Below are 23,149 nucleotides of genomic sequence, written 5' to 3'. Positions count from 1 at the left end.
CAGCCAAACAGTGAGGGCTCGTCCACCCAGGGCCGGATTTAGGTTTGATGAGACCCTGAGCTACTGAAGGTAATGGGGCCCTTTATATGTCCAGCTGTTCTTTGCCAACAACAAATTGTCACAGTTTTTTGTGTTGAATATATGCTATGGTAATTTATGGACCTAATAGGTATCTAAAGCCATTCACACACAACAAAATACAGTGGTACCTTGGGATGTGAACGGGATCCGTTCTGGAGCCCCATTTGTATCCTTAATGAAACGTAAGACGCGACGGTGCATCTGCGCGTGCACGGGGCGCATTTTGCCGCTTCCACACATGCACGTGACATCATTTTGAGCGTCTGCGCATGCACGAGTGGCAAAACCCAGAAGTATCGCGCTCCGTTACTTCTGGGTTGCCGCTGAGCGCAATCCGAAAGTGCTCAACCTGAAGCACATTCAACCCGAGGTATGACTGTATGTATTTCATCAAAGTAATTGTTGAAAAGTCCATGCAGAATGCAAAGTCCATGCAGAATGTAGGCACCCTATATATAGAAATGAGCAAACGAGTGATGTTTTAGGGAGCGAGCTAGCAGGAGGGGCCCATGACTTACATCATAGGAGCCTACACAACACAAAACACGTTTGCTGTATGTAGCTTTTATTTTATTTGTTTTTTATCTTATATTTTGGAAATGTACATCCAGTTTTTCCCCTTTAATTTTTTGGGGGCCCCCCAAGCGAGTGGGGTGCTAAGCTTGTTTAGCTTATACATACGTCCGGCACTGCGTCTACCCCTCTGTTTGCCCTGCTGCTTCCGCCCAAGGAAACCTGCAATTTACCGCTGAATCAGACCAAATGGCCATTAGGTTTTCCATGGATTGCATTCAGTGGTAGACAACGTGTTTTTCTGGGGGGAGCTGCGGGGCAAACACAAAACTGCTCAGACCCCTGCTTTCTAGGCATGGGGCAATGGGAAGTGTGGATGAGCCCTGGCTGTTACTCCTAGCCAGATAGCCGATCCATCAAGCTCATTTCGGCTCAATGAACTCTTGTCATTTTGCACATATAGAGTTGCTCTGGAAGTGACTCTCCTCTGTGCCTGAAACTTTTGAATATCGATATGATTTGGATTCCTTCCATTCTTTTTGAGAAAGTGAGTGCATTTGCCCTTAGTAAACTGTCTTTCAAAAAATGCTCTCTCTGTGCTTCTCATGGAAAGTGGGGTGTGTGTGTGTGTGTGTGAGAGAGAGAGAGTAAAACAAATGCAAGGTGTATATATATATATTTAAAGGTGGAATAAATTTGTATGCACAAGACTTCCCAGCACTCCTGGCACCTGATGAAGTTTTAGAGCAGCACATTCTACTATAGCTGCCGCCTTCCTTGCCAGATCATGCTCTGACATGACCCACTTGCAGAGTTCCCTGCAAGAAGGGGAGTGCTGATGCTGGAGTCTACTGGCACAGCGGTAGGCTAGACAAGACTGAAGCAAGTTGTTGCAACGTCAAAGTGAAATTGCATGCCTGCTTCTGAAACACCCCATAAAAAAATCAAAAGATTTATAGCCCAGCAAGCCTGGTTTTCTACAACCATTATGCATGGTATCATAAGTTTTTCCTTCTTAATTACTGTGGAAGAGCAATTGGTTGGTGGCCAGGGAGTTTAAAAAAGAACCTTGCAGAACAATTCTGTATGTGTCTATTCAGAAGTAAACCTCATTGGGTTCAATATAGCTTAAAGGTAAAGGTCCCCTGACCGTTAGGTCCAGTCGTGGACAGCTCTGGGATTGCGACGCTCATCTCGCACTATAGGCTGAGGGAGCCAGCATTGGGCTGCAGACAGTGGTCATGTGGGCAGCATGACTAAGCTGCTTCTGGCAAACCACAGCAGCACACGGAAACACTGTTTACCTTCCCGCCGGAGCGGTACCTGTTTATCTACTTGCACTTTGACGTGCTTTTGAACTGCTAGGTGGGCAGGAGCAGGGACCGAACAATGGGAGCTCACCCTGTTGCAGGGATTCGAACCACTGACCTTCTGATCGGCAAGCCTATGCTCTGTGGTTTAGACCACAGCGCCACCCCCGTCCCCACTCAATATAGCTTACTCCCAATTAAGTCGGTATAGGATTGCAATCCTAACATGTCAGGGCTGGGGAAGCCTTCCCAATGGCCTGTGGTTTTTCTCCAGCCTGCCTGCTGAAGTCAACCTCATCTAGCTATGGAGGGAGAGAAGATGAATAGCACAAGGGCCCTCCTTGCATAAGTGCCCTGGGGAGCCGCCATAGATCAGGAGAGGAAAGCCATTCAGACAGCACACATTTCCTTGCCCTTATCAAAGCTTCTTCTTTCTACTGCAGTAGTTGGCACAGGGGGACAACTATCTTACAAAATTGCTTCCAGCAACACATATTTTGATGCCTGAGGTGGAAAATCCAAGATGTGTTCCCTTCTTTCACTTCATCCCCGTGCTGGGGAACCGGCTCCCCCCAATACATTCAGTAACACTGCCTGTGACGTTCTCTCCAAGGCACCAATAAAGATAGATATCAGATTTCCTTAACAATCACAGGGTAGTTTCCATATTTACTTTATTGTGGTCCTGTTCTGTTCCAGGTGCCTCACACACAGCTGCTCGGTGCAGTCTCTTTGCTTCCTTGCATGCTGCTGAGGCCCATAAACCTCGGACATAAACCTCTCAGGCGGTTCCCCCATGAAGCACAACAAACCTCTTAAAGGGATATCACCACATCTCCCTCCTTTTTTAATAATAATACTAAAAACTGATAATCAAAAAATGCAATGCAGTAATAGTAACACATAATCACTTTCAGTGCGTCCTTCTGGCTTTCTTATGGCTCTGTTGGACCTCCCTTAGCTGTACAGTATTCCAGTTCCTGCTGCCTATTTGCTCATACTGTTTTGTTTTGCTGAGTTTTGAGGAGTCTGCCTCCTTCCCCTGTCATGGATTTGAGTCCCTCATTTGGTGCGGAGTGGTGTTGGTTGTTGTCAGAGCTGCCCAAGGTCCCAGCTCACAGAGGACCAACGCCAGTTCTTGTTATATACAAAAGTCCTTATTAAGGTTCAGTTTCGATTCCAAAGCCGCGGCGCGCAGCTCTACGTCTCAACCCTAGACCGCTGAAGTCCCGTCTGAATCTCCTCCCCCCTGACACCAGCCCAAGATCCTAGCCCTGCTCCACCTCTTCCGCTGCTCTCTCCTCCTCTGGGTCCTCCTGCCCGCTGTGGCATTCCCCTTTCTGGACTCTTCTGACGCTGAGTCGCCTGACTCCTCCCCCTGCCTCCGGCGGGCTTTAGGACCTGGTTCCCAATCCTCATTCTCTGTTGTCCCGCGCTCCTGTACATTTGAACTTGTCTCTCGCGCCAACCCAGTGACCTTCCTCCTGACCGTTACACTGCTCCTGTCACTGCTTCCGTCTTCCGGGAGGCTTGCTGGACTTGACCTCCCCTCCTTTGCCTGACTCTCCGATGGAGGCGTGGCCAGCCCTGACTCATCTTCTCTCCCTGGCGGGGAATACGCTGGCCCCGCTACCTGGGACTCTTCCCCCCCCACTACGCTCTGGTGGGGAAGCTGGTCCTGATCTCCAACTGCTGCTCTGGGAGTCCCCGCTGGCCCCTTGCTCCTGGAGTGTCCCTCTTGGGGCCCCCCTTGCCCTGGCCATAGGCGCCTCATAGGAGCCTCTCTTCCGATTCGCTGGAGAGGCTCATGGAATCTCTCGGGCCACTGTCATCTTCTCCTACGCTCCCCTCGGATTCTTCCCCTTCGCTCTCCATCTCCTCTCTTCCCTGTGCCTCTGCTCCTGAGCCCCTGACAGTTGTCCATCATTGTTTCTGAGTGAATAATAATAATAATAATATTGAATCAGTAGGAGATGCCTTCTCTTCCATCGTAAAGGAAGGATCATGGGATGATATTGAAGGCCACTTAGTGGTGGAACACTGTCTGTTCCCCTTTTGGATTTCCATTCCTACAGTGGTACCTCAGGTTACAAACGCTTCAGGTTATAGACTCCGCTAACCTGGAAGTAGTACCTCAGGATGCGAACAGAAATCATGTGGTGGCAGTGGGAGGCCCCATTAGCTAAAGTGGTGCTTCAGGTTAAGAATAGTTTCAGCTTAAGAACGGACCTCCAGAAGGAATTAAGTTCTTAACCAGAGGTACCACTGTATTGGAACTCAGCACATAATTTTCTTGAAGTGATGGCAAGTCTTTGGTACCCTTATCGTATTACCATTTCCCCTCAGCCTTGCACAGATTTTTGCACAGGTAGATGTCAGCATCACATTGACAAGCATAAGCCTTAAAACAGCAGCTTCCCCAGAGTGAGTTAAAAGTGCACAGCTTTGCCCTTTCCCTGACCAGGAGCACCTGCTCAAACCCTGAAGATGCATCCCAAGTGGAGAAGCACCTGCCGTATCCCCAGAGTTCATCCCTTGTGGGAATGAGAAAATGACACACTTGTTCAGTTGTTTGGGATCCAGGCATAACAGCAGGCAGCCTTCTCACAATTAATAAAGGATGCACCCAGGGAGCTGGCTCTTCTGCCTTTCAACAGTGCCCAGTGCGGTTAGTCTGCCTAGCTCCTCTTTCAACCTTTTTCTTAGGGCTAGGGGCACATTTCTTGAGACAGGAATGGTAGCTGTGTAACCTTTTTCTCTGTGGTGTTTGCTGTCTTAATCAGGTTTAGGTCTCAGCATGCTTTTAACCCTATGATGGGCACTGGTGATGTTGGCACGGTTACAAGCTGCGCTTCCATGGCATTGCCCTTGTCTTTAATTACTAGTTCGCACATGCCCTTGTCTGGAATGGGGGTTATCTTCAAAGTTTTTGAATTAAACTTCTTGTACTCTGAATAGAGGGGCTTGACTTGCATATTGTAACTTCATTGTGTGGCCTCGTGTCTTCCTTAAATGTTACCGTGTCGAGGGAAATGATCTGGCCTTGTGATGTTTCATCCTCTTGCAGCTTGCCAGTGCAGAAATCTTCCCCACCCTCACCTGTGCAGTTGCTAACTTCACCATGCAGAGCATGAACTCTCCGTTGGTGATACTGCGTCTTGTGGCTTTAATTGCAGACCCTTGAAAATAGTGCAGCTGCTTGCATATGTTGCAACGTATCCTGGGCACTTCAGCCACATTTGGTGCACAGCTTTTTCCTGTTTTCTTCCTTGTGTCTTGCTCCAGTTGCTTGCTTCCACTTGGAGCTCTCAGTTTTGTTTGGTTTCTGCGTGGACTTGTGGGGTGCTGCTTTCCAAATTCCTAGGACTTCTCTGGAGTCCTGCCTGCCTTTTGATGTTTGCATTCCCTGCACTGTTGCTTCAGCTGTTTTGCAAATTCTGAATGCCTTTTCTAATGCGGGATCATGATTTTCCAGCAGCCTTTTCTGGATGCTGTTGTCTTGGATTCCCAATACATACTAGCTGCTCTCTCAGGCAGGTTTCAGTCAACTCTCCATAATTGCATGTTTCCATAGCAGGCTGAGAACAGCCACAAAAGCCTCAACCGTTTCTCTCTCTCCGGTCTCATTTCGAATGTATAATGTTCAAAGGTATCATTCCTTTTAGGGAGGCAGTTTTCCTCAAAACTTTCCTGCGCCAACTTGTAGTTAAGTTTTTTTCAGTGGCAGAACGTTGTAAGCCATTGCATAGATACGTTGCTTCTTTGTCCACTACATTGAGAAAGAAAGGCGCTGTCTTCTGACTGCCATCATCCATTTCTGTTTTTACCCAGAATCACATAGAAGTCAAAGGCTTGTTTAAAACGTTGCCAGCCTTCTGCTTCATTGCTGGAGAGGCTCAGTATAGTTGGTAGTCCTAAATCAACATTCTTATTTTCCTTGACTTTTCTTCTCTTCTAACCAGACAGGTTTTTCTGGAGACACCCCACTCCTGCTACCCTTTTCTTAGATGCACCTATAAAGTCTGATACCAGATTTCTTCAATATAATGTTGTTTCGTTTATTTAACTATTGGGAGGGGGTCATGTCACAATTTACCTTCTCATGGTTCTGTTCTGGGTGCCTCTCACACAGCTCCCACCTACAGTCTCCCTTCACCCCACCCCACCTGCCCCCAAAATATAACAGACCTCTTAAAAGCGACATTGCCACACTTGCTTTTAATGGCACTGAAACTCAGTTATATGAAGTGGCTGCCTCAGTTTGACTTCTTTTAGACCTGGCTAGGGGGGAAAGGGCTTGTGTGTTGCATTAGAGATGTTATCCTATAGAATTGTAGAGTTGGAAGGACCCTGAGGGTCATCTAGTCTAGGAATATGCAGCTGCCCCATATGGGGATCAAACCTGCAACCTTGGCGTTAACAGCACCTTGCTCTGACCAACTGAGCTATCCCTGTTGCTTTTAGCAACAGAAATTAGTCTGGAAATTAGCATGGAAAGAGAGGGCTAATGTGTCCCTTCTGTGGCATTAATAACCCACAGTAAAACCTAGACTCATTTAATCTGGTCAGTAGCCAAATAACTTTGGGAGCCCCTTTCTCACTGTTTCATTCATTAGCTGAACGCCTTTGCAAGCTTTTCTCTCTGCTGAGATGGTTTCCATTCTTTGCTGCCTCTTGGTAGTGTTTGCTCATAGAAGTGAATGCCTGTGTGGGAAGAGAAGGGTGTGTACATGCGCTAACGTTGGGTGGGGGCGGTTCCCATTCCTTTATGGCTCGTAACATGCAGCCGGCAAAGCTGAGTTGCAAAGGGTGGTGCTTCTCCTTGATGTGGGAAGGTTTAAGCAATGCAGCCCCAGGGGGCTGTTTCAGGCATGTGCTCATTCTGCAAATGATTGTGACCTTTCTGGTTTTCTTGTTGGTGCCATCCATGTAATTAAGGTCTGCTCCTCCTTGCCTTTCAGCTGCCGCCTCTCTTTAGTGGGCAAAGGAGCAAGTAAAAAAAGGAAGGGGGTTAGAAAACCCGAAGCCTCATTGGACCCAGCCAATGACGCTTCTTTTGTATGTAGCTGGTTCAGCAAAAAAAGGAACACAAAGAACTTACGCATTTCTCCTTAGTTGACAGCCACAAGATGGTTATATGCATGCAAGTAGAGATTACAAATAACACCAACAATAAATGAATGGAGTGGGGTGAAATGGGACACTTCTTTAATGGCCAAATTGAGCCATTTTATCGGGGGTGGGGGGGAGAGAGCAACAGTATATTTTTGATAAAACTTTAAACCCATTTACTTCGAGAATCAAAGGAGAAATAGAAATTATTTTAAATGATACTATTCTGAGAAACAATAATATTTGTAATGGAATAGCTTGGTAACGGTGTCTGTTTTATAAGATGTTAAATTAATAAAGAAGTAAAATCATTGCATGTGTTAGGAGTTTAAGATACTGGAATAATACATACAAATATGTATATACTATGGGCTGTGACCCCATTTGCTTCTCTTGCCAGCCACACCATCCCGTTTCTTTACACATAGTGCACAGTTGAACTACGGAATTTGCTCCTGTAGGGGACAATGATGGCCACCAACTTATTTGGCTTTAAAAGAGGATTGGAGGAGCCCATGGAGGAGAGGGATCTCAGTGGTTACGAGCTGGGATGGGATGTTCTGCCTGCACAGCTGGAGGCAATAGTTCTTCCGAATACCAGTTGCTGGAAACCACAGACAGGAGAGTGTTCTCATGCTCAGATTTCTGACAGGTGTCTCCTAGGTCACTGTGAGAACAGCATGCTGGACTAGATAGATGGGCCATTGACCTCAGCCAGCAGGCTCTTCTTACCCCCCTGGCCAACCCCTTCCCTTTACACCTGGCTAACCCACCATATTTCCATTGCTCACCTGAGCTGCTTACCTGCCCACATCTCTGTCCTCTGGTTCCCTCCTCCTTACCTTGCCTGGGCTGCTTGCCTGGGCTGCTCGCATCTCCATCCTCCAGACCCCTCCTCCTTGCCTCGCCTACCACCCTGATCACCTACCTGCGTCTCCCTCCTTCAGATTGCTCTGCCTCACCCAGACTTCTTGCCTGATCCACTTGCTTGCTTGCTTCGCACATCTCCATCCTCTGGCTCCCTCCACTCCTCACCTGTGCCTTCATGTTCGTCCTCCAGATACCCTCTCCTCTCCTCACCTGGGCTGCCCACCCTAAGGACCAGCAGCTCCCCATACTGTAGTCCCTTCCAACTCTACTGGTGTAGGATTCTATTATTTTATCATCCAGGATCACCTGTCTGTGGCCAAGCAAACTGCAGCATCATTATATCCTTATAGTTTTATTAGAGAGGAAGCTCTCATAGTACCGGTAATTAATATAGAATAGATAACATATGTATCAATACAATAAAAATAAAAAGCAACCAATACAAAAATATTAGGACTTATTAAGTTGCAAATGGTGTTACCAAGCTTTGTTATCAATACTTGTATAAACAAATGATTTGATTTGCCTCTGAAGTTTTAAAATAAAGGAAAAGGGAGAACTATGAGCCAAAATAGATGGTGGTGAAAGACCACCAATAATAATAAAATTATTATTACTTGATCTCTCAGTAATTATAGCTTAAAACAGCTGCAAGTAATCCACCTCCCTGCCCCCAAATTAGGTTGGTGTTGAGCTGCTAGGAGAGGGAAGGTTTAACCCATGGGTAGGCAAAGTAAGGCCTGGGCGCCGGATCCGGCCCAATCGCCTTCTCAATCTGGCCCGCGGACAGTCCGGGAATCAGCGTGTTTTTACAGGAGTAGAATGTGTCCTTTTATTTAAAATGCATCTCTGGGTTATTTGTGGGGCATAGGATTTCATTCTTCTTTTTTCAAAATATAGTCCGGCCCCCCACAAGGTCTGAGGGACAGTGGACCGGCCCCCTGCTGAAAAAGTTTGCTGACCCCTGGTTTAACCTTTCTCCTGAACACTTTTCCTGATTTAAATCATACGTGATACCTATATGTAGCTCCTCTGGGAAACACATAATTTTTGATCAGGGAAATTGTAGTGTACTTATGTGTAGGGGGAAGGGTTAAAAAGAAAATTTCCCCTGCTACTGCAGCCCCACCCAAACCCTCCCACTAACGTACAGAGAGAATTTCTTTAAAGTTTTAAAACAGCGGCAACAACACAGCCCTGTCCTCTAATTACAATAAGCTGGATAAAAACCAGTGTTGGAGGAAGCTTATGAGAAGCATTACAGAGGGGTAGTCTTGCTCGTACACTCAACAGCATTGCAGTTACGTGGTGGGGGTGGAATATGGTTCTTGGAAGGCTGAGTCTTTCTTTTTTTCTTTCTTTTTAAACATTTTCATTTCATTTTAATACATCACATACAAAAAAGAAATATAGAAATAAACAAAGGCTCTTTCACTGAACCAGTTTGGTGGTGAGAAATTGAAAGACACAATAGTGGCTCTTCAGACACAATGCATAAACAAGTTGAAAACAGCGGCTTTATATTCCTGGCACTATAAGGAGTAGACCTGAGGTGACCTAGGCAGCTTTCGCCAACCTTGGGTCCCCAGATTTTGCTCCCATCATCCCTGACCACTGGTCCTGCTGGCTAGGGATGATAGGCATTGTAATCTAACAACAGAAAGTCTTTATGTGAGTTAGGGTTAAAATGAAGGCTTTCCTTGGGTTTGTGCTTGCCAAAATAGAGAGAGACTATGGAAGTTGTTCTCATATATTGTGGTTTTCATGAACTACATTTTTGATATATATATATTTCTTCCCATTTCTCTTTCCAGTATCCAGCGTGCTGCTTTAGTCGTTCTGGAAAATTACCACAGAGACTTTTCTGTCTACAACCCGCTGTTGCTAACAGCTTCCAAAGCACGTGCCGAGAAGCACATGGCGGGGCTGAAGGTTTACAATGTTGATGGTAGGTTGAGAGAGGGCAGATTAGTTGGTGGTGATGACTGGAGGCTGCTCTATGTCCTTTCCCCCTTTTCCTTGCCTTGACCTGGACTGCAGGAAAGTCAGGCTGCCATCCCACCCCTTCCCTTGCCTCTGTTATGATCCAGGGTTGAAGCTTTCAGCTTATTTTTCACATGCTGAGAGATAGATTTTGGATGATGGACACAGAGCATCATTACCCCTCCTTGAGGATAGTTGAGCCCCCCCCCCAAGACTGCCTGGTGCTGCCTATAGATGTCCACACATTGGCATGACTATCTGGAGGGAAGAGCTATTCACACATAGGCTTCTACCTGCAAAATATCACACCAATGCGTAGACCTCTGTAGCTGAGACTGGACAGCATGCCCAGAGACGTGCAAAGTCTCCAGTAATCATCTGGTGCTCCTATGACATGAGTAATGAATGATGAGGGTCTTCTATTTATCCGCCTTGCCCAAATGCAATGTTTCCAGGGGGGGACCCTTGACCAAAAAGTGTTAAACAGCTCAGAGTCACCTGAGCACTTAATTTCATGGTACACATTTCTCTCTCTCCCTGCCCCGTCTCAACATTAACACTCACCTCCTTGATACCATAAGACAGATTTGGGGGAAGCCATGGCCCTTCAGATGCTGTTAGACTAATAATTCCCATCGCCCTTGGCCACTTGCCACGCTGGCTGGCGTTGATGGTAGTTGAGTCAAACAATGTCTGTAGGGCACCAAATCAGCTACTTCTGCTCCAAGATGTGGCTATAGGCAAGCTCGTTTCCCTTAAAGATGCTGGTGAACTTCTCTACACTTGGACTTGGTGAAGAATGTGGAGCTTGCCTTAGAGCAAAATCTGAATTGGAGATGAAATTGTTTCCTTTGTCCCACCAGCCACTGGCCCCAAACCCCCTCTCCCTTTCCGAACAAGCAGTTGTGGAAACAGCTGGTGCACAGGGAAAGGGGGGCCTTTCCCCATTCCCTCCTCTCACTTCTTCACTCTTGGGTGCTAGGTGTCAAGACCAGGGAACTATGGGTGCTCCAGCAAGCTTGGGAGACTTGCCCATCTTCCATTCCCCTCTCTTGCCCTAATTTTGCTTTTGTTTTTATTTTCCAGCTCAATCATAGCCATCATTTCTAGGCTTGCAAAAGGGATCCTTTTGACCAGGTGTTGACTAGCCTATAGGCAATATTCACCCCCCCCGTAATTTCTAGTGCCCCCCCAGGCCCACAACAACTTGACTTCTTTTTATTTTGTGTGTGTGTGTGCCAAGCAGCAGGGGACATTGTTGAGCAAGGTGGTTTTGACCCCTCCATCAAGACCAGCACAGTGATGTGGGGGGGGGGTGCATGCCTGTCTGCAGGTCCCCCGCCACTCTGCTGAGTGTGTGTATGTCTCTGCCTGCCTTCTTGCCTTCTGTCTGTACACCCCCTGCCCCTGCTGCGTGGAAGTGAATGTGTGGACACCTGCCTGTGCATATGGGTGGTGAGTGTGTGCTGGTCACACCCACTGCTGGCATGCAGACCTTGGATGCATGGTCAGTGGGGTCCTCGAACGGCTTTGACCTCTTTTCCCCTTCTCTCTGGAGTGAAAATGAGACACTCCCATAAAAAACTGGGCAAATCCAGGACTCTTGCGTAGCTGTGATTAGGAAGCAACATGCTTCTCTCTCCACCCCAAGCAAATGCAAGGAGCAAACAACAGTTCCTGTCTTGGGCATTCAGTATGAGCCCAGAAGTACTTTCTCCAGATTAATGAGATGAGTTCATTTCTTACATCTCTGCCCTCAGCAGTTTGCTAGTCAAGGAAACTTACACGGACATTTTGACCTTTGAAAAGCATACTGTTCTTTTAGTTTACAGAATGTCTACTTTTTATGTACTTCTGCACATTGCTTCTTTTGTTAAAAATGAGATGATGGTGCTCATATAATGATAAACATTCTGTGGGTGCCGGCACAAAATGGCTGCCACGGGCAGCGAAAGAAGAGGTGTCAGGACTCTGTACCACTCAGTACTGTCGCAAAAAGCCCTGCTTCTTCTGTATGGCCAGGGAGCCTTCTCAGTACATGGAAAACATGATCTTATTTTGGGGTGGGCCCATTTTGCTTGCAAACTAATTGGTGCATACCAACCAGAGCTCGCTCTCCAAAGGGGTCTGTCCCTCCTATCACCTCCCCCACCCCAATGGGGAGATGTGAAAGCTCCCAGGACAAAAACAGCTTGTAATCCCCCCTTCCCTATTTAGGATGAGAGCCAAACTATAGATGTGATGGAAGACCTGGGCACATTTGGGGAGGGACCATAGCCCCCCCCCCCCGAGAGCTGGACAGCACATTCCTTGCATACAGAGTATCTTGGGTTCAGCCCCTGGCATTAAAAGGAAAAAGGATTCCAAGGCTTGGAATAGTCCTTGGAGAGCCATTGAAGGTTGGAGCAGACAAGTAGAAAAACCCAGGGGCCTAGGGCAGCATCCCATGTCCTGCTTGTCTGGTAGGCGCCATCTTGCTTTACTGTGCCTGTTTCTGCCTAAAAAATCTTTCACCGGTTTTGAGAAGTTTATTTTATTTTGTCTGGCACTGCTTCACTTTGTTTTTTGTCCGTCTCATGTCACTTGATGTTCTTATTTTCTGTCTTTGTTTTTTTCCTTTTGAATCTCTCCCCTCCCTCCCTCCCATTTCCCCTTTCACACTCCCTCTTTCTTGTCGCTGAATTGCCATGTGCTCCAGCTGCCCTTGTGGCCAAACTGAAAATGCATTTAGCAGATGGTAAGTAGCATCTTTGGTGTATGTGTCCTCTGTCTAAGTGTATTCACCCAGTTCCGGTTCTGTGTTGCTGCTGTATCTTCCTGTAAAAGTTGGTTATACGGAGGTTACATCTTAAGTTCCCTTTCCCGGTTTACATTTTGTTCTGCTGATTTCAGTACATCAGGAAAAAAACATCCCTTTACTGCACTTCTGCACCCCAAGGGAATATTTGTGGTCGGAAAGTATTTTTCCATTTAGGAATAAGGGGGGAAATGAAAGGTGGTGTTAGGTTATCACCGTTGTTGGCAAGCTGACGGGCTTTTCTTTCTTAATTCTCAGTCTTTCTGCTCTCTTTCAAGGGCCAGATAACAGTGCAGCTGGGCAGTCCAGGGCCATGATAGCTGCTGCAGCTCACCGCAGAGACTCCAGCCACAATGAGCTCTATTACGAAGAAGCAGACCACGAGCGCAGGGTCCGAAAACGTCGAGCAAGGCAAGAATTTTATCTGCAGGCCAACCACGGGAGATGATACAATTCTTCTGTAGTCTGGAACGAGAGTGGGGATGATACAGTGTTCCTATTTATTTATTAAATTTTTAAACCACCCTTCATCAAAAGATCTCAGGGCGGTTCACAGAAGAAAATACAAGATAAAACTTAAGTAAATAATTGCAACAAAGCAATAACGCCTTCCCCCCTCCCACAGATACATTTAAAAGGCTGTAGGATATTAATCAGCCAAAGGCCTGGTTGGATAGGAACGCTTTTGCCTGGCACCTAAACATATATAATGAAGGAGGCGAACCCTCCTGAGGAGAGCGTTCCACAAACGGGGAGCCACTACAGAAAAGGCCCCTTCTCATGTTGCCAGCCTCCGAACCTCACATGGAAGACACACACAAAGAAGGGCCTCGGATGATGAATGCAGAGTCCGGGATGGTTTATATGGGGAGAAGCAGTCCCTGAGGAATTGCAGTCCTGAGCCGTTCAAGGCTTTTATAGCTCAAAACCAACACTTTGACTTGGGCCTGGAAACTAATTGGTGGCTAGTGCAGTCGGGCCAGGATTGGTGTGCTCTGCTCAAGCCACTTATACCCATCCCAATAGATGTGTGCTGCGCCCTTAACTGGGGAAGACAAATGAGAGAGACCTGTGCCAAGCAAGATGAAATGGCAAAAGCCATTGCATGTCCAGAGAGGCCGCTGAGACTAGAGTGGAGTGCATGGCTCAGCACAGCTGGCTGGATTGGGAAATGACAACACACAGACGAGTTTCCCAGGCTTAGGCAAAAAGGAATGCCTTTCCTTGCGGACTGGACTCACAACTTCTCCGGTACATCTCCAAGATGTAGCCAATGTGCTGCAAAGCAAGAACAGAGGGATGGAACAGGGTTGGGGTTAGACATAGTTCCTAGCTAAAGTGGAGGTAGTGGGATGGGCTGTCCTCATCATGCTATCTTCCCAGAGCATTCAGATTTCTCTCTGGGGGCTTGTCTGACAACCTCATTAACCAATGCAGGCTACTGTGGTGGTTAAGAGCGGTAGATTCGTAATCTGGGGAACCGGGTTCATGTCTCCGCTTCTCCACATGGGGCTGCTGGGTGCCCTTGGGCCAGTCACACTTCTTTGAAGTCTCTCAGCCCCACTCACCTCACAGAGTGTTTGTTGTGGGGGAGCAAGGGAAAGGAGAATGTTAGCCGCTTTGAGACTCCTTCGGGTAGTGATAAAGCGGGATATCAAATCCAAACTCCAACTCCTCCTCCTCCTCCTCCTCCTCCTCCTCCTCCTCCTCTTCTTCTTCTATTGCAGTTTGCCATGTACTTGTTAACCCTCCTGCTTTTTGCAACCCAGGACAAGCGGCAACACTAGGAAGTGTCCAGTGGCCCACCAAGGGCTTAAATCACAGCTAATGGGCTGTGTTTGGCCTGGCTGATCACAAGTACTGTGTGTCTTACTCTCAGTAAATCCTTCCCATTTTTTGACGTGCTCACTGCCCCTTCCTACAACTATTCAGGTGTTTCTAGCAGCACATTCAACCTTGCTAAGAGCTTGTGTGAAAGCTCTTGGCTGAAAGAGTGGAGCTATGTTTAACTGTCAGGTCTGCCTCTAACTAGATGGCCTCAGGCTGTCTCTCTTAGACCTTACCCTAGTCTACTACAGTTGCACCTCAGAAGTCAAACGGAATCCGTTCTGGAAGTCCGCTCAACTTCCAAAACGTTCAGAAACCAAGGCACAACTCCCATTGGCTGCAGGAAGCTCCGGGAGCCACATCAGACTTTGGGGTTCTAAAGAATGTTGCAGACCGGAACACTGACTTCTGCGTTTGTGGCGTTTGGGAGGCAAAACGTTTGACTCGCAAGGCGCTCGACTTCTGAGGTCGACTATATGGGTTTTTATAAGACTTACAACACAGTAATGCGTTCACAGCACTTTGAACACAAAGCGGTCGGAGAGCGTTAAGTGTTCTTCAGTTGTTTGTGATAACCAACCTGTCTTTGCTGCATACATGTCATTCACTCACAAAATGAAGAGTCCAAGTACCGCAGGATACTACAACCCCACAAGGAACTTGGGGTCCATCTCCTCCACAGAGGCTCCAGAAATGAAATCCTGCTATTGCCAACCTCAGGTTGTTCTTTAAAAGGCAGGATCTGCCTTGAGATGCATACTATGAAGCTACCTGATAGTGAAATTATTTTCTATCACAAGAATATATATTTAACCATGTGCATTGTGTTGGGAAATGAAAAGGTTGGGGATTCTAGAGCAGGAGGGCATTGGCAGAGGAGGCCAATCATCAGAGCCTCCAGTGCTTCAAATTGGTACCAAAGCATTAAACTTCAACATTTGTGCCAAAGAGAATTGGGATTGGGAGGATCCTGTTCTCTCAGCCGTTGCTTCATGCAGCTGAGTCACTTGCTTTTTGGAAATATAGCATCATTGCAACCAGGGAGGTAACAGAGCGAGAAGATCTTGATCCGTCTTTAGTTTATGTCTATGCCTCAGTTTATACGCTCAGCCAGGGTGACAAAGATACTGCCTGTAAAGGATAATGAAGCAGAGCCCATCCTTTTGCCACACGGACAATATGTACGTAGCAAGCCACCCACCGCAGTCTTTTTCCAACTCAGTTAATTGTGTGAACTGGGACTGTGCACTTGTGTCAAGAGTTCATGCCGGAGGCCTCTGCGTAGGGGAGGAGAAGGGCTTGCCCCAGTCCTCCACCAACGGTGCTGTTTTCAGTGCCAAATGCTGCTGAACATTTACTGACTATCAGGAACTGACATTCCTTCTCAGACCCATTAACTAGCTCCCCCTCTAGACAGCCACAAGTTCCTTCTGCCCAGCGGTGTGCTCAGTTCGTGTGTCAGTATTTTGCTGGCTTCAAATAAGCATACAGTATATATATTAAAAACCTTCCCGGAGAGTTTGAATTCATCAGTAAACAATATTTGATTATGTGTTTAGGCAGGGCAGATTCGAGCAGCAGCCAAACAATGGGAAAGACCGGATGAATTACACATAGAGATTTCCTGAAGGGATCCCTTGCTGGTTTTTTGGGGTTTTTTTTATCTCTCTGAGTGGAGCTTCCAGACATCTCCGAGTCTTCTATATTTACAGCCTGTCAGGCTGACAAGATTTACTCCTGGCTTCATTCTTTCACAGGAAATTTGGTAATGGGATTCTTATGGCCAAACAACATGTGACATTAATTGCACCTCCTTGTTCTTTCTTTCTGCTGTTGTATTGAAGGGAAGGCAGTTGGGCCCGGTCCCTAATCCAATGTCATGCTCTCTATCTTAATAGGAAGCCTGGGTCAGTTTCCCAGAATGCCCACCCTGGGCTGCTGCATGAAGCTGCTGGTACTGCAGATAGCAGGGGCTGGGGCAGGAAGCTGCTGGCGCAGGGTCTTGATTGGGTATCTGTGCCACTGCTTTCCTGCTGAAATAAAAGTGGCTGGGATGAACGCCCTTTAAAAAAATGTGAACTGCAGTTTACCTTTTTGTGATCTGAAGGCCAAGCTAGGAGAGATGGAGATTATTGTGTGCTGTTTAAACTATTTCCAAAGCAGCTGTAGGTAGGGATCAGGGTGGCCACACACAGGGAAGGAGCTCAATAGCAAATAGCAAGGAGGCAGTTCAGCCAGGAAAATGCATAAGGACATAGGAAGCTACTGGATACAGAGTTGGACCATCTAGCTCTGTACAGTTGGCACTGAGCAGCAACAGCTCTCCAGGGATTCATGCAGGATTCCCACAGCCCCACCTGGAGATGCCAGGGATCAAATATGGGACCTTCTGGATGCAAATGAGATGCTCTGCCACTGAGCTATGACCATTCCCTGCTGTCCCCTGAGAAGGGTCAAATCCCCCCACCCTGCACTTCTCTTCTAATGCAATTTCCTTCACTTAAAAAAAAAATGAAAAGGGGTGGGAAATTAATTATTCGCCTCTAACTATGATGAGGTGTAAAAAGAAAAAAAATGAGCTGCTTCTTTATTTAGCATCATATATGCACGCAAGTCTTTGCAAAGAACAAGAGGACAGGATTAACAGTCTTCCTTTGAATTCTGCTGTCCTCCCTTCCCCCAGTTTCCTTTCTGCACCCAGCTCTGGTTGCTTGCAGATCTTCCCCTGCACTTCCCCACTGTCCGGAGTTTGTTTGCTCAGCTGCACAAAACCAGGGGTGGTTAGCAAAGGTTCAACCAGGGGTGGTTAGCCAAGGTTCCTTCCCTGCAGATTAAGAGAGCTGAACATAGTCACTCGAGCAAGCTGCCTGGAGCGCAAGGGAAGGGGCCCACCCTGGCTGCAGTCTTCTCCAATGGAGGCAACAGCTGTGGAAACCACAGACCTAAAGATACCGGGTGGTTTTCAGGGCTGTCCGATTATCAGTCTGGAATTTCCATCACAGAGCCACAATATTCTCTGTTTTTGCTTAGAACTCTTGCAGGTAGAGAAAAGAACCCAGTTGTATCCATGCTTGGCACTCGACCTCTTCTCTGTCACACAGCCTCACCACCACCACAGGGAAAGGCCCAGAGTGGCAGAGTCCGTGGCCTAGATTCAGCTCCCAGCTTCCCAGTGGGTACCTGGGAAAGATATTTCTCTGTTAACTTAGGCAGCTGCTACCAGACAGTGTGAAGTAGATGGCACAGTACTAGATTGATTGATTGATTATATTTCTATGCCATTTTTCATTCACATGAATCACAAAGTGGCTTACAAGCAATAAATAACATAATACAACATCACAAATAATACAGAAATCATATACGATAATGGACAAATCATCAGTTAACCAGTTACAAACGCTATTCACAAAACAAAACAAAACAAAAAAGCTAAATAGCACAATTACAACAAAAGTTATATTTTAGGATTCACTGCATAATCTATAAAACAACATTAACAAAATAGCAACCAAAAAATAAATAAGGCCCTGTTGATTTCATATACACACTTCCCCACCTGCATGACTTACAATCTTCCACTCCATGCAGTTCATTGAAAGACACACACACACACACAATGCCCATGGCAGCGACTCCATTCTGAAGGCTCCCAGGGCAGGAGGGGGGGGCAAGGCAGGTGGAACAAGCCGTTGCCTGGTGGGCAGCACAGTTTCACCCCCTTCACTGTTCTTCCTCTGGAAACAGCTCCATTATGGAGACTGGAGGGTGGGCCCCAAGTGTTCACAGGCCACTTTTTCTCAAATACCCCAGGGACGTGATTGCTGTGCGGCTTAGCAGTTTTCCTCTCTTGCCTAGCAAAACTCGGCATCTCTGCAGTCTCTCACGCCCTCCCTAATTTCCAGGGGTCTGCTCTCTTCTCCACCCTTCAGGCGAAGGGGAAGTTGCAGCATGAACCTGTACAGAGCTTGGGGCACTTGAGCCAGCCAGAATCAGTGGGCATGCGTACCTTTTGCATGCAATTGTCCCTGGCTGGGACAACAACAGAGAGGACCTGGCCACCCTGATTGGACCTCCCTCCTCATGTCGTGTTGGAATGTTATGTGCAGTTAAATATACTTTTCATATCATTTGGATGAGGTTGGCCGTCCGCACAGATCAGCACCAGATGAAAGTACCGCTGTGGAAGGGCAGCCTCTATAATGTTGGGAACATTATGCAAAGCAAGCTGGACCACATTGCTTCAGCTCAGTTTATCCTGAATGTTAATCCCTGTTCATGTTCTTTGGCATGCAGGCTTGTGGTAGCAGTTGAAGAAGCTTTCACCCACATTAAGCGCCTTCAGACAGAGGAGCAGCCGAAAGCCCCAGGTGACGTGATGGATCCCCGCGAGGCAGCTCAAGCCATCTTCCCATCCATGGCAAGAGTGCTGCAGAAGTACCTCCGCACTACAAGGCAGCAGCACTACCATACCATGGAGAGCATCCTGCAACATCTGGCCTTCTGCATTGCCAACAACATGACACCAAAGGTACCGCAGGAATGCCACTATTGGCACAGAATTCAGCTGTCTGAGCATCTCAGCTTTCTTTGACACATTGCTAACCGTTGCCATAGGTTGCAAGGATATGCTTGAAAGTGTGTAGGCACCTAATAGGGACAGGGTTGCTGAATTCTACTTTTTTTGGTGCAAAGGTCTTCATTTATTCATTTTATGCCACTGGCTGCCTATATTCCCCCCTTGTAAACCCCTTGGAGGCAGGCAAACAACAGTGTTGGGGTGTGCGTGTGGAAGAATGGGAACAGCAGATCACACAGCAGCCTTGGAAATTCAGTGTTAGGGGATAATTGGCCATCCCTTGCTCTGCTCACTTAGGAACACCCTTCTCCCTTTGCTGACCACATCCCCACACTTGGTACTCTACTCCCGCCCATGGGTTTGTTTCTAGAGAACAAGAAGGGAGTCACAAAGGGGGTTGCAAACATTAGAATTCTGCTGCCTTGTACAGTGCCAAGCTTTTGCCCGCTGGCCGTCCCCGTTTCAGCTGGGTTGTGTTGAGCCTGAAGCGAAGGCCTTCCTGCTCCATAGGGAGATGTCAGAGCCACCCGTCTGGTCCCAGCTCACAAGAGACCCAACTCCAATCCGGTTTATTTACAGAAAGTCTTTATTGAAGATCATGGTTGCGTTTACATTCCATCTTTGTGACTCTACGTCTGTAACGTTAGACCGCTGAAGTACCCTCTGAATCTGTACCGCCTCGGCACCAATTTAAGAGGCTTGTGCTGGACCACCTCTTCCTCTCTTTCCTTTTCCGCAGGGTCTTTCTGCCCCCCTGGGTTCCCCCTCGCCGGGACTCGCCCGAGGCTGAATCCTCTGACGCCTCCGCCCCCCTCCTTCTCGCTTTGGGGCCGGGCTCCTCCCCAGGGCTCTCCTCACTTCCGCGCGCCTCTACATTTGAACTTGGCGCGCGTACGTTGCTTCTGACCTTTCTCTCGACCGCTACACTGCTCCCGGTGCTACTCTCCACCCCTTCCGGCTGAGCGTCCTGCTCTGATCTCCTCCCCCTGTCTCCTTCTCGCTCTGCTCCCTCTGACACCCTGGTAACTCCACCCCCTTCACTCCGTTCCGGCTGAGAAGCCGGCTCCTGTGTCCCACTCCTACTGGGGCTTCTCCCTTCGCTCCCCTGCTCCTCCCTGCTTCCCCCTTGGCCTCCCTTTGGTCTGACCAGGGGGGCTCCCTTCTGGGAGTCCTCTGACTCACTGGACAGACTCATGGACGACCTTTGGTCATCGTCATCCTCCTCCTCATCTCTCTGGGATTCTTCCCCCTCGCTCTCTGTCTCCTCCCCCATCTGTTCTTCTCTCCCTGAAACCCTGACAGGAGATAATGTCCAGAAGTGTGGGTTCCTCTGCTCTTGGGCCTTCTTCGCTGCAAGAGAGCCCCTCAAACTGCTTCCAGGAGGTTTCTCTGCCAGGTGAGAGAGCCCCTCCTGACTCCTTCCTCCTTTCTTTGTATGAAGAACACGGAAGGAGTCAGGAGATGCTTTCTCGCTTGGAAGCCCCAAACTTTGTATAGCATCTCTAAGGCAGTGTTAGAAGAGATAGAAGCTAGGGGCCAAATCACTTCATAAACCAGGGTTGCAGTTGCCAAAACTGAATGTCTGGTTGGCGTTTTGGGGCAATACGGCTCTAAAATCTTATTTTTCAAATGATGGACTGACTGTGATTAATTGTCAGTTAAGCATTTGGCTCGTTCAGATGACTACCTTGAGCTAGGTTAAGAACTTTGAGAACTTTATCCAGTGACTGTCCATATATATATATTGGCATATTCCTATGTCTTTTTCTTAATGGTGACATGGAGCATTCTTAATGTGAGAACATTATTCACAACTGTGAACAGAGCAGTGGAGTGGAGTAAGGGAAAACAAGCTACAACAATTAACTGTAATCTTGTTCACTGCTCCTGCTCAGGCTGCACAGAAGAAGCCTTTTGGTTCTTGAAATTCATTCTGATTGTGCAAATAGAACGTAACTGATAGAATTCCACAGGATGTGGTATTGGTGTGTGAAAACAAGTCAAGATTAAATGACCGCCAGGCATGCACCTCCAGATGGTGGAGATAGGTTGCAAGTGGCCAATAGTCAAACTGTGCCTGGTGTCTGGCTAATTTCAAACACTGCTCTAGGGCTACATGCTAGATAGTGTTGGTATTTGCTGGAGCTTTTGGTTTTTGGGAAAGGAGGGAAGAGAACATGGTTGTGCTGTGAAACTTCCTGTGGAACGGTATCTCTTCCTCTTTTTTTGTGTCCCCTCCCAATTTCCCAGAGATGGTTCCTTCATTCTGCCATCAGAATGTCTCCTGAATATCACCCCCATGCTTCCCATTTTAAGAAAGGATGCTACTGGGTGCTAAAGATAGCACACGAGGGCTGCTCTCAGCCTGCCCCCTGAAAAGGCAGATGAGAAGACAAGACAGTTCCACAGGTAGCTTTTGGAACACAACCCTGAGGGCAGCATGGGAGGGGCTGCTCCCTTCTCTTTTCGTAGGAGGGAGAGTAGGCGCTCATCTGGGAACAATTCATATTCACAGGTGAGTGGTTATCAGCCACCCTGGCTTATAGAGATTGAGCAAATGGCACGGAAGATTGAAGCACAGCTGAACAGTGCAGTCACAAATTTCCCTTTGCTTGCTTGCAGCGTTTTCTGCCTTCCACCTTGCCTCATTACAGAGCGCCATCTGCACATGGGCAAACGTCTTATCACTCCTAGAAATCTCCAAATTCTGCTGCCATTATGGACAGGTGCATTTCCAGGTGTCTCTGTAGGCGCAGAGAACCACAAGTTCTAGATAGCAACCCTGATATTAATGTCCTCTTTACAGTTTTGCCCTTGGGCTCTACATTCACAGTGGAGTGGCTATTCTTCAGCTTCCTGTCTTGAGTCCATCCATCCAGTTGCTAAGTGATCCAACCATGATAGTTACCAGGGGTTTTCGTGTGCATGGGAACAGTTTATTGGCTCTGCTCTTCACAGCAGGGAGTTCTCAACAAGCTTGGCATCATGCATTCTGGCAGAGTTTCTCTGCCACACCCCAGTGTTTGCACTGAATAAAATAGAAGTGGTATCGAGCAAGCACCTGAAAGCATAACTTGTTCTTCCAGGTGTGTAAGCCAAAGCACTTTGCTTCCCAGCCGGTATTTTGTCAGCTGTCTTTGCTTTTGCTCAACAGAGTTCTGCAAGTCAAGGATAGAGCCCTTCAGTAGAGAGTTGGAAGGGTGAGGGGCTGCTGGTCACATGGATCTGGTGTGGAGAAAATGACTCGATCCTGCGCTGTTGGCAGAGCAGCTCATTTCATTGGCCCTGAGTGATACTGCTTTTGTAGTCTTCCTTTGCTTATGGCAGATAACAGAGAGACCTGGAAAGGGGACTAGACGAAACTACAAGGGACATTGTCTTGTATAATCAAATTAAATTGGCAGTTGTATTTTTTGAGCTGAAAAGTTACTGGACAACACTGGACCTCATTTTCCCTTCTTTCTTTCCCCAACTGCTTTTCTCTAGGCTTTTCTGGAACGTTACCTCAGTCCAGGCCCAACTCTGCAGTACAACAAAGATCGTTGGATCTCCAAACATTGGACGCTGATTAGTGAGGAAGCTGTTACAAAAGGATTAAGAGATGGTATTGTGTTCGTCCTCAAGTGCTTGGACTTCAGCCTTGTTGTTAATGTGAAGAAAATTCCATTTATCAAACTCTCAGAGGAGTTTGTAGACCCCAAATGTCATAAGTTTGCCCTTCGCTTGCAGTCTGAAACATCAGTCTAGCTTAGAGGCCATAAACATGTGTAGATGATGAGAAGGTAATTTCTGACTTCATGCTTTCAGGTGTGTGTGTGTTTTTCGGGGGGGGGGTTGCTTCATTTTTGTTCAGATTGAAAAGCGACAGACGATGGAGCATCCACACTTATCTGGAAAGAGTGGAGGAGGGTCTCTTTTGACAGATCTGAAGAGCTCACGGATTGGGTTGGGCATCTTCATTGGTTCATGTACACTGCAGAGGCCTGTAAGCCCATGCAGTGTTATGCTTCTGCCTGCCACTCTGCCTTAGATCTCCTGGTGTGTATGTGGTACTTCTGTTCCACCCCAGACTGCCTC

The 23,149-nt window shown here is 47.4% G+C and overlaps 1 protein-coding gene across 2 annotated transcripts in view; it reads left to right on the top strand.

Moving 5' to 3' along the window:
• VANGL1 (VANGL planar cell polarity protein 1) overlaps positions 1-22,853 on the top strand; it is a 47,115-nt gene extending 24,262 nt beyond the window's left edge. For both annotated transcript variants that reach the window (XM_081894374.1, XM_081894373.1), the window contains exons 5-8: positions 9,701-9,834; positions 12,945-13,077; positions 18,790-19,024; positions 22,559-22,853. In XM_081894374.1, the coding sequence (XP_081750500.1) occupies positions 9,701-9,834; positions 12,945-13,077; positions 18,790-19,024; positions 22,559-22,819 (763 nt within the window). In that variant the 3' untranslated portion in view covers positions 22,820-22,853. The remainder of the gene's footprint in view (positions 1-9,700; positions 9,835-12,944; positions 13,078-18,789; positions 19,025-22,558) is intronic.
• Positions 22,854-23,149: the final 296 nt, after the last annotated feature.

Source organism: Podarcis melisellensis (assembly GCF_964234715.1).
Source record: "Podarcis melisellensis genome assembly, chromosome: 17".
Classification (NCBI taxonomy): Eukaryota; Metazoa; Chordata; class Lepidosauria; order Squamata; family Lacertidae; genus Podarcis; species Podarcis melisellensis.
The sequence above is the reverse complement of the archived record's forward strand: the minus strand, read 5'-3'. Positions and strand labels throughout refer to the sequence as shown.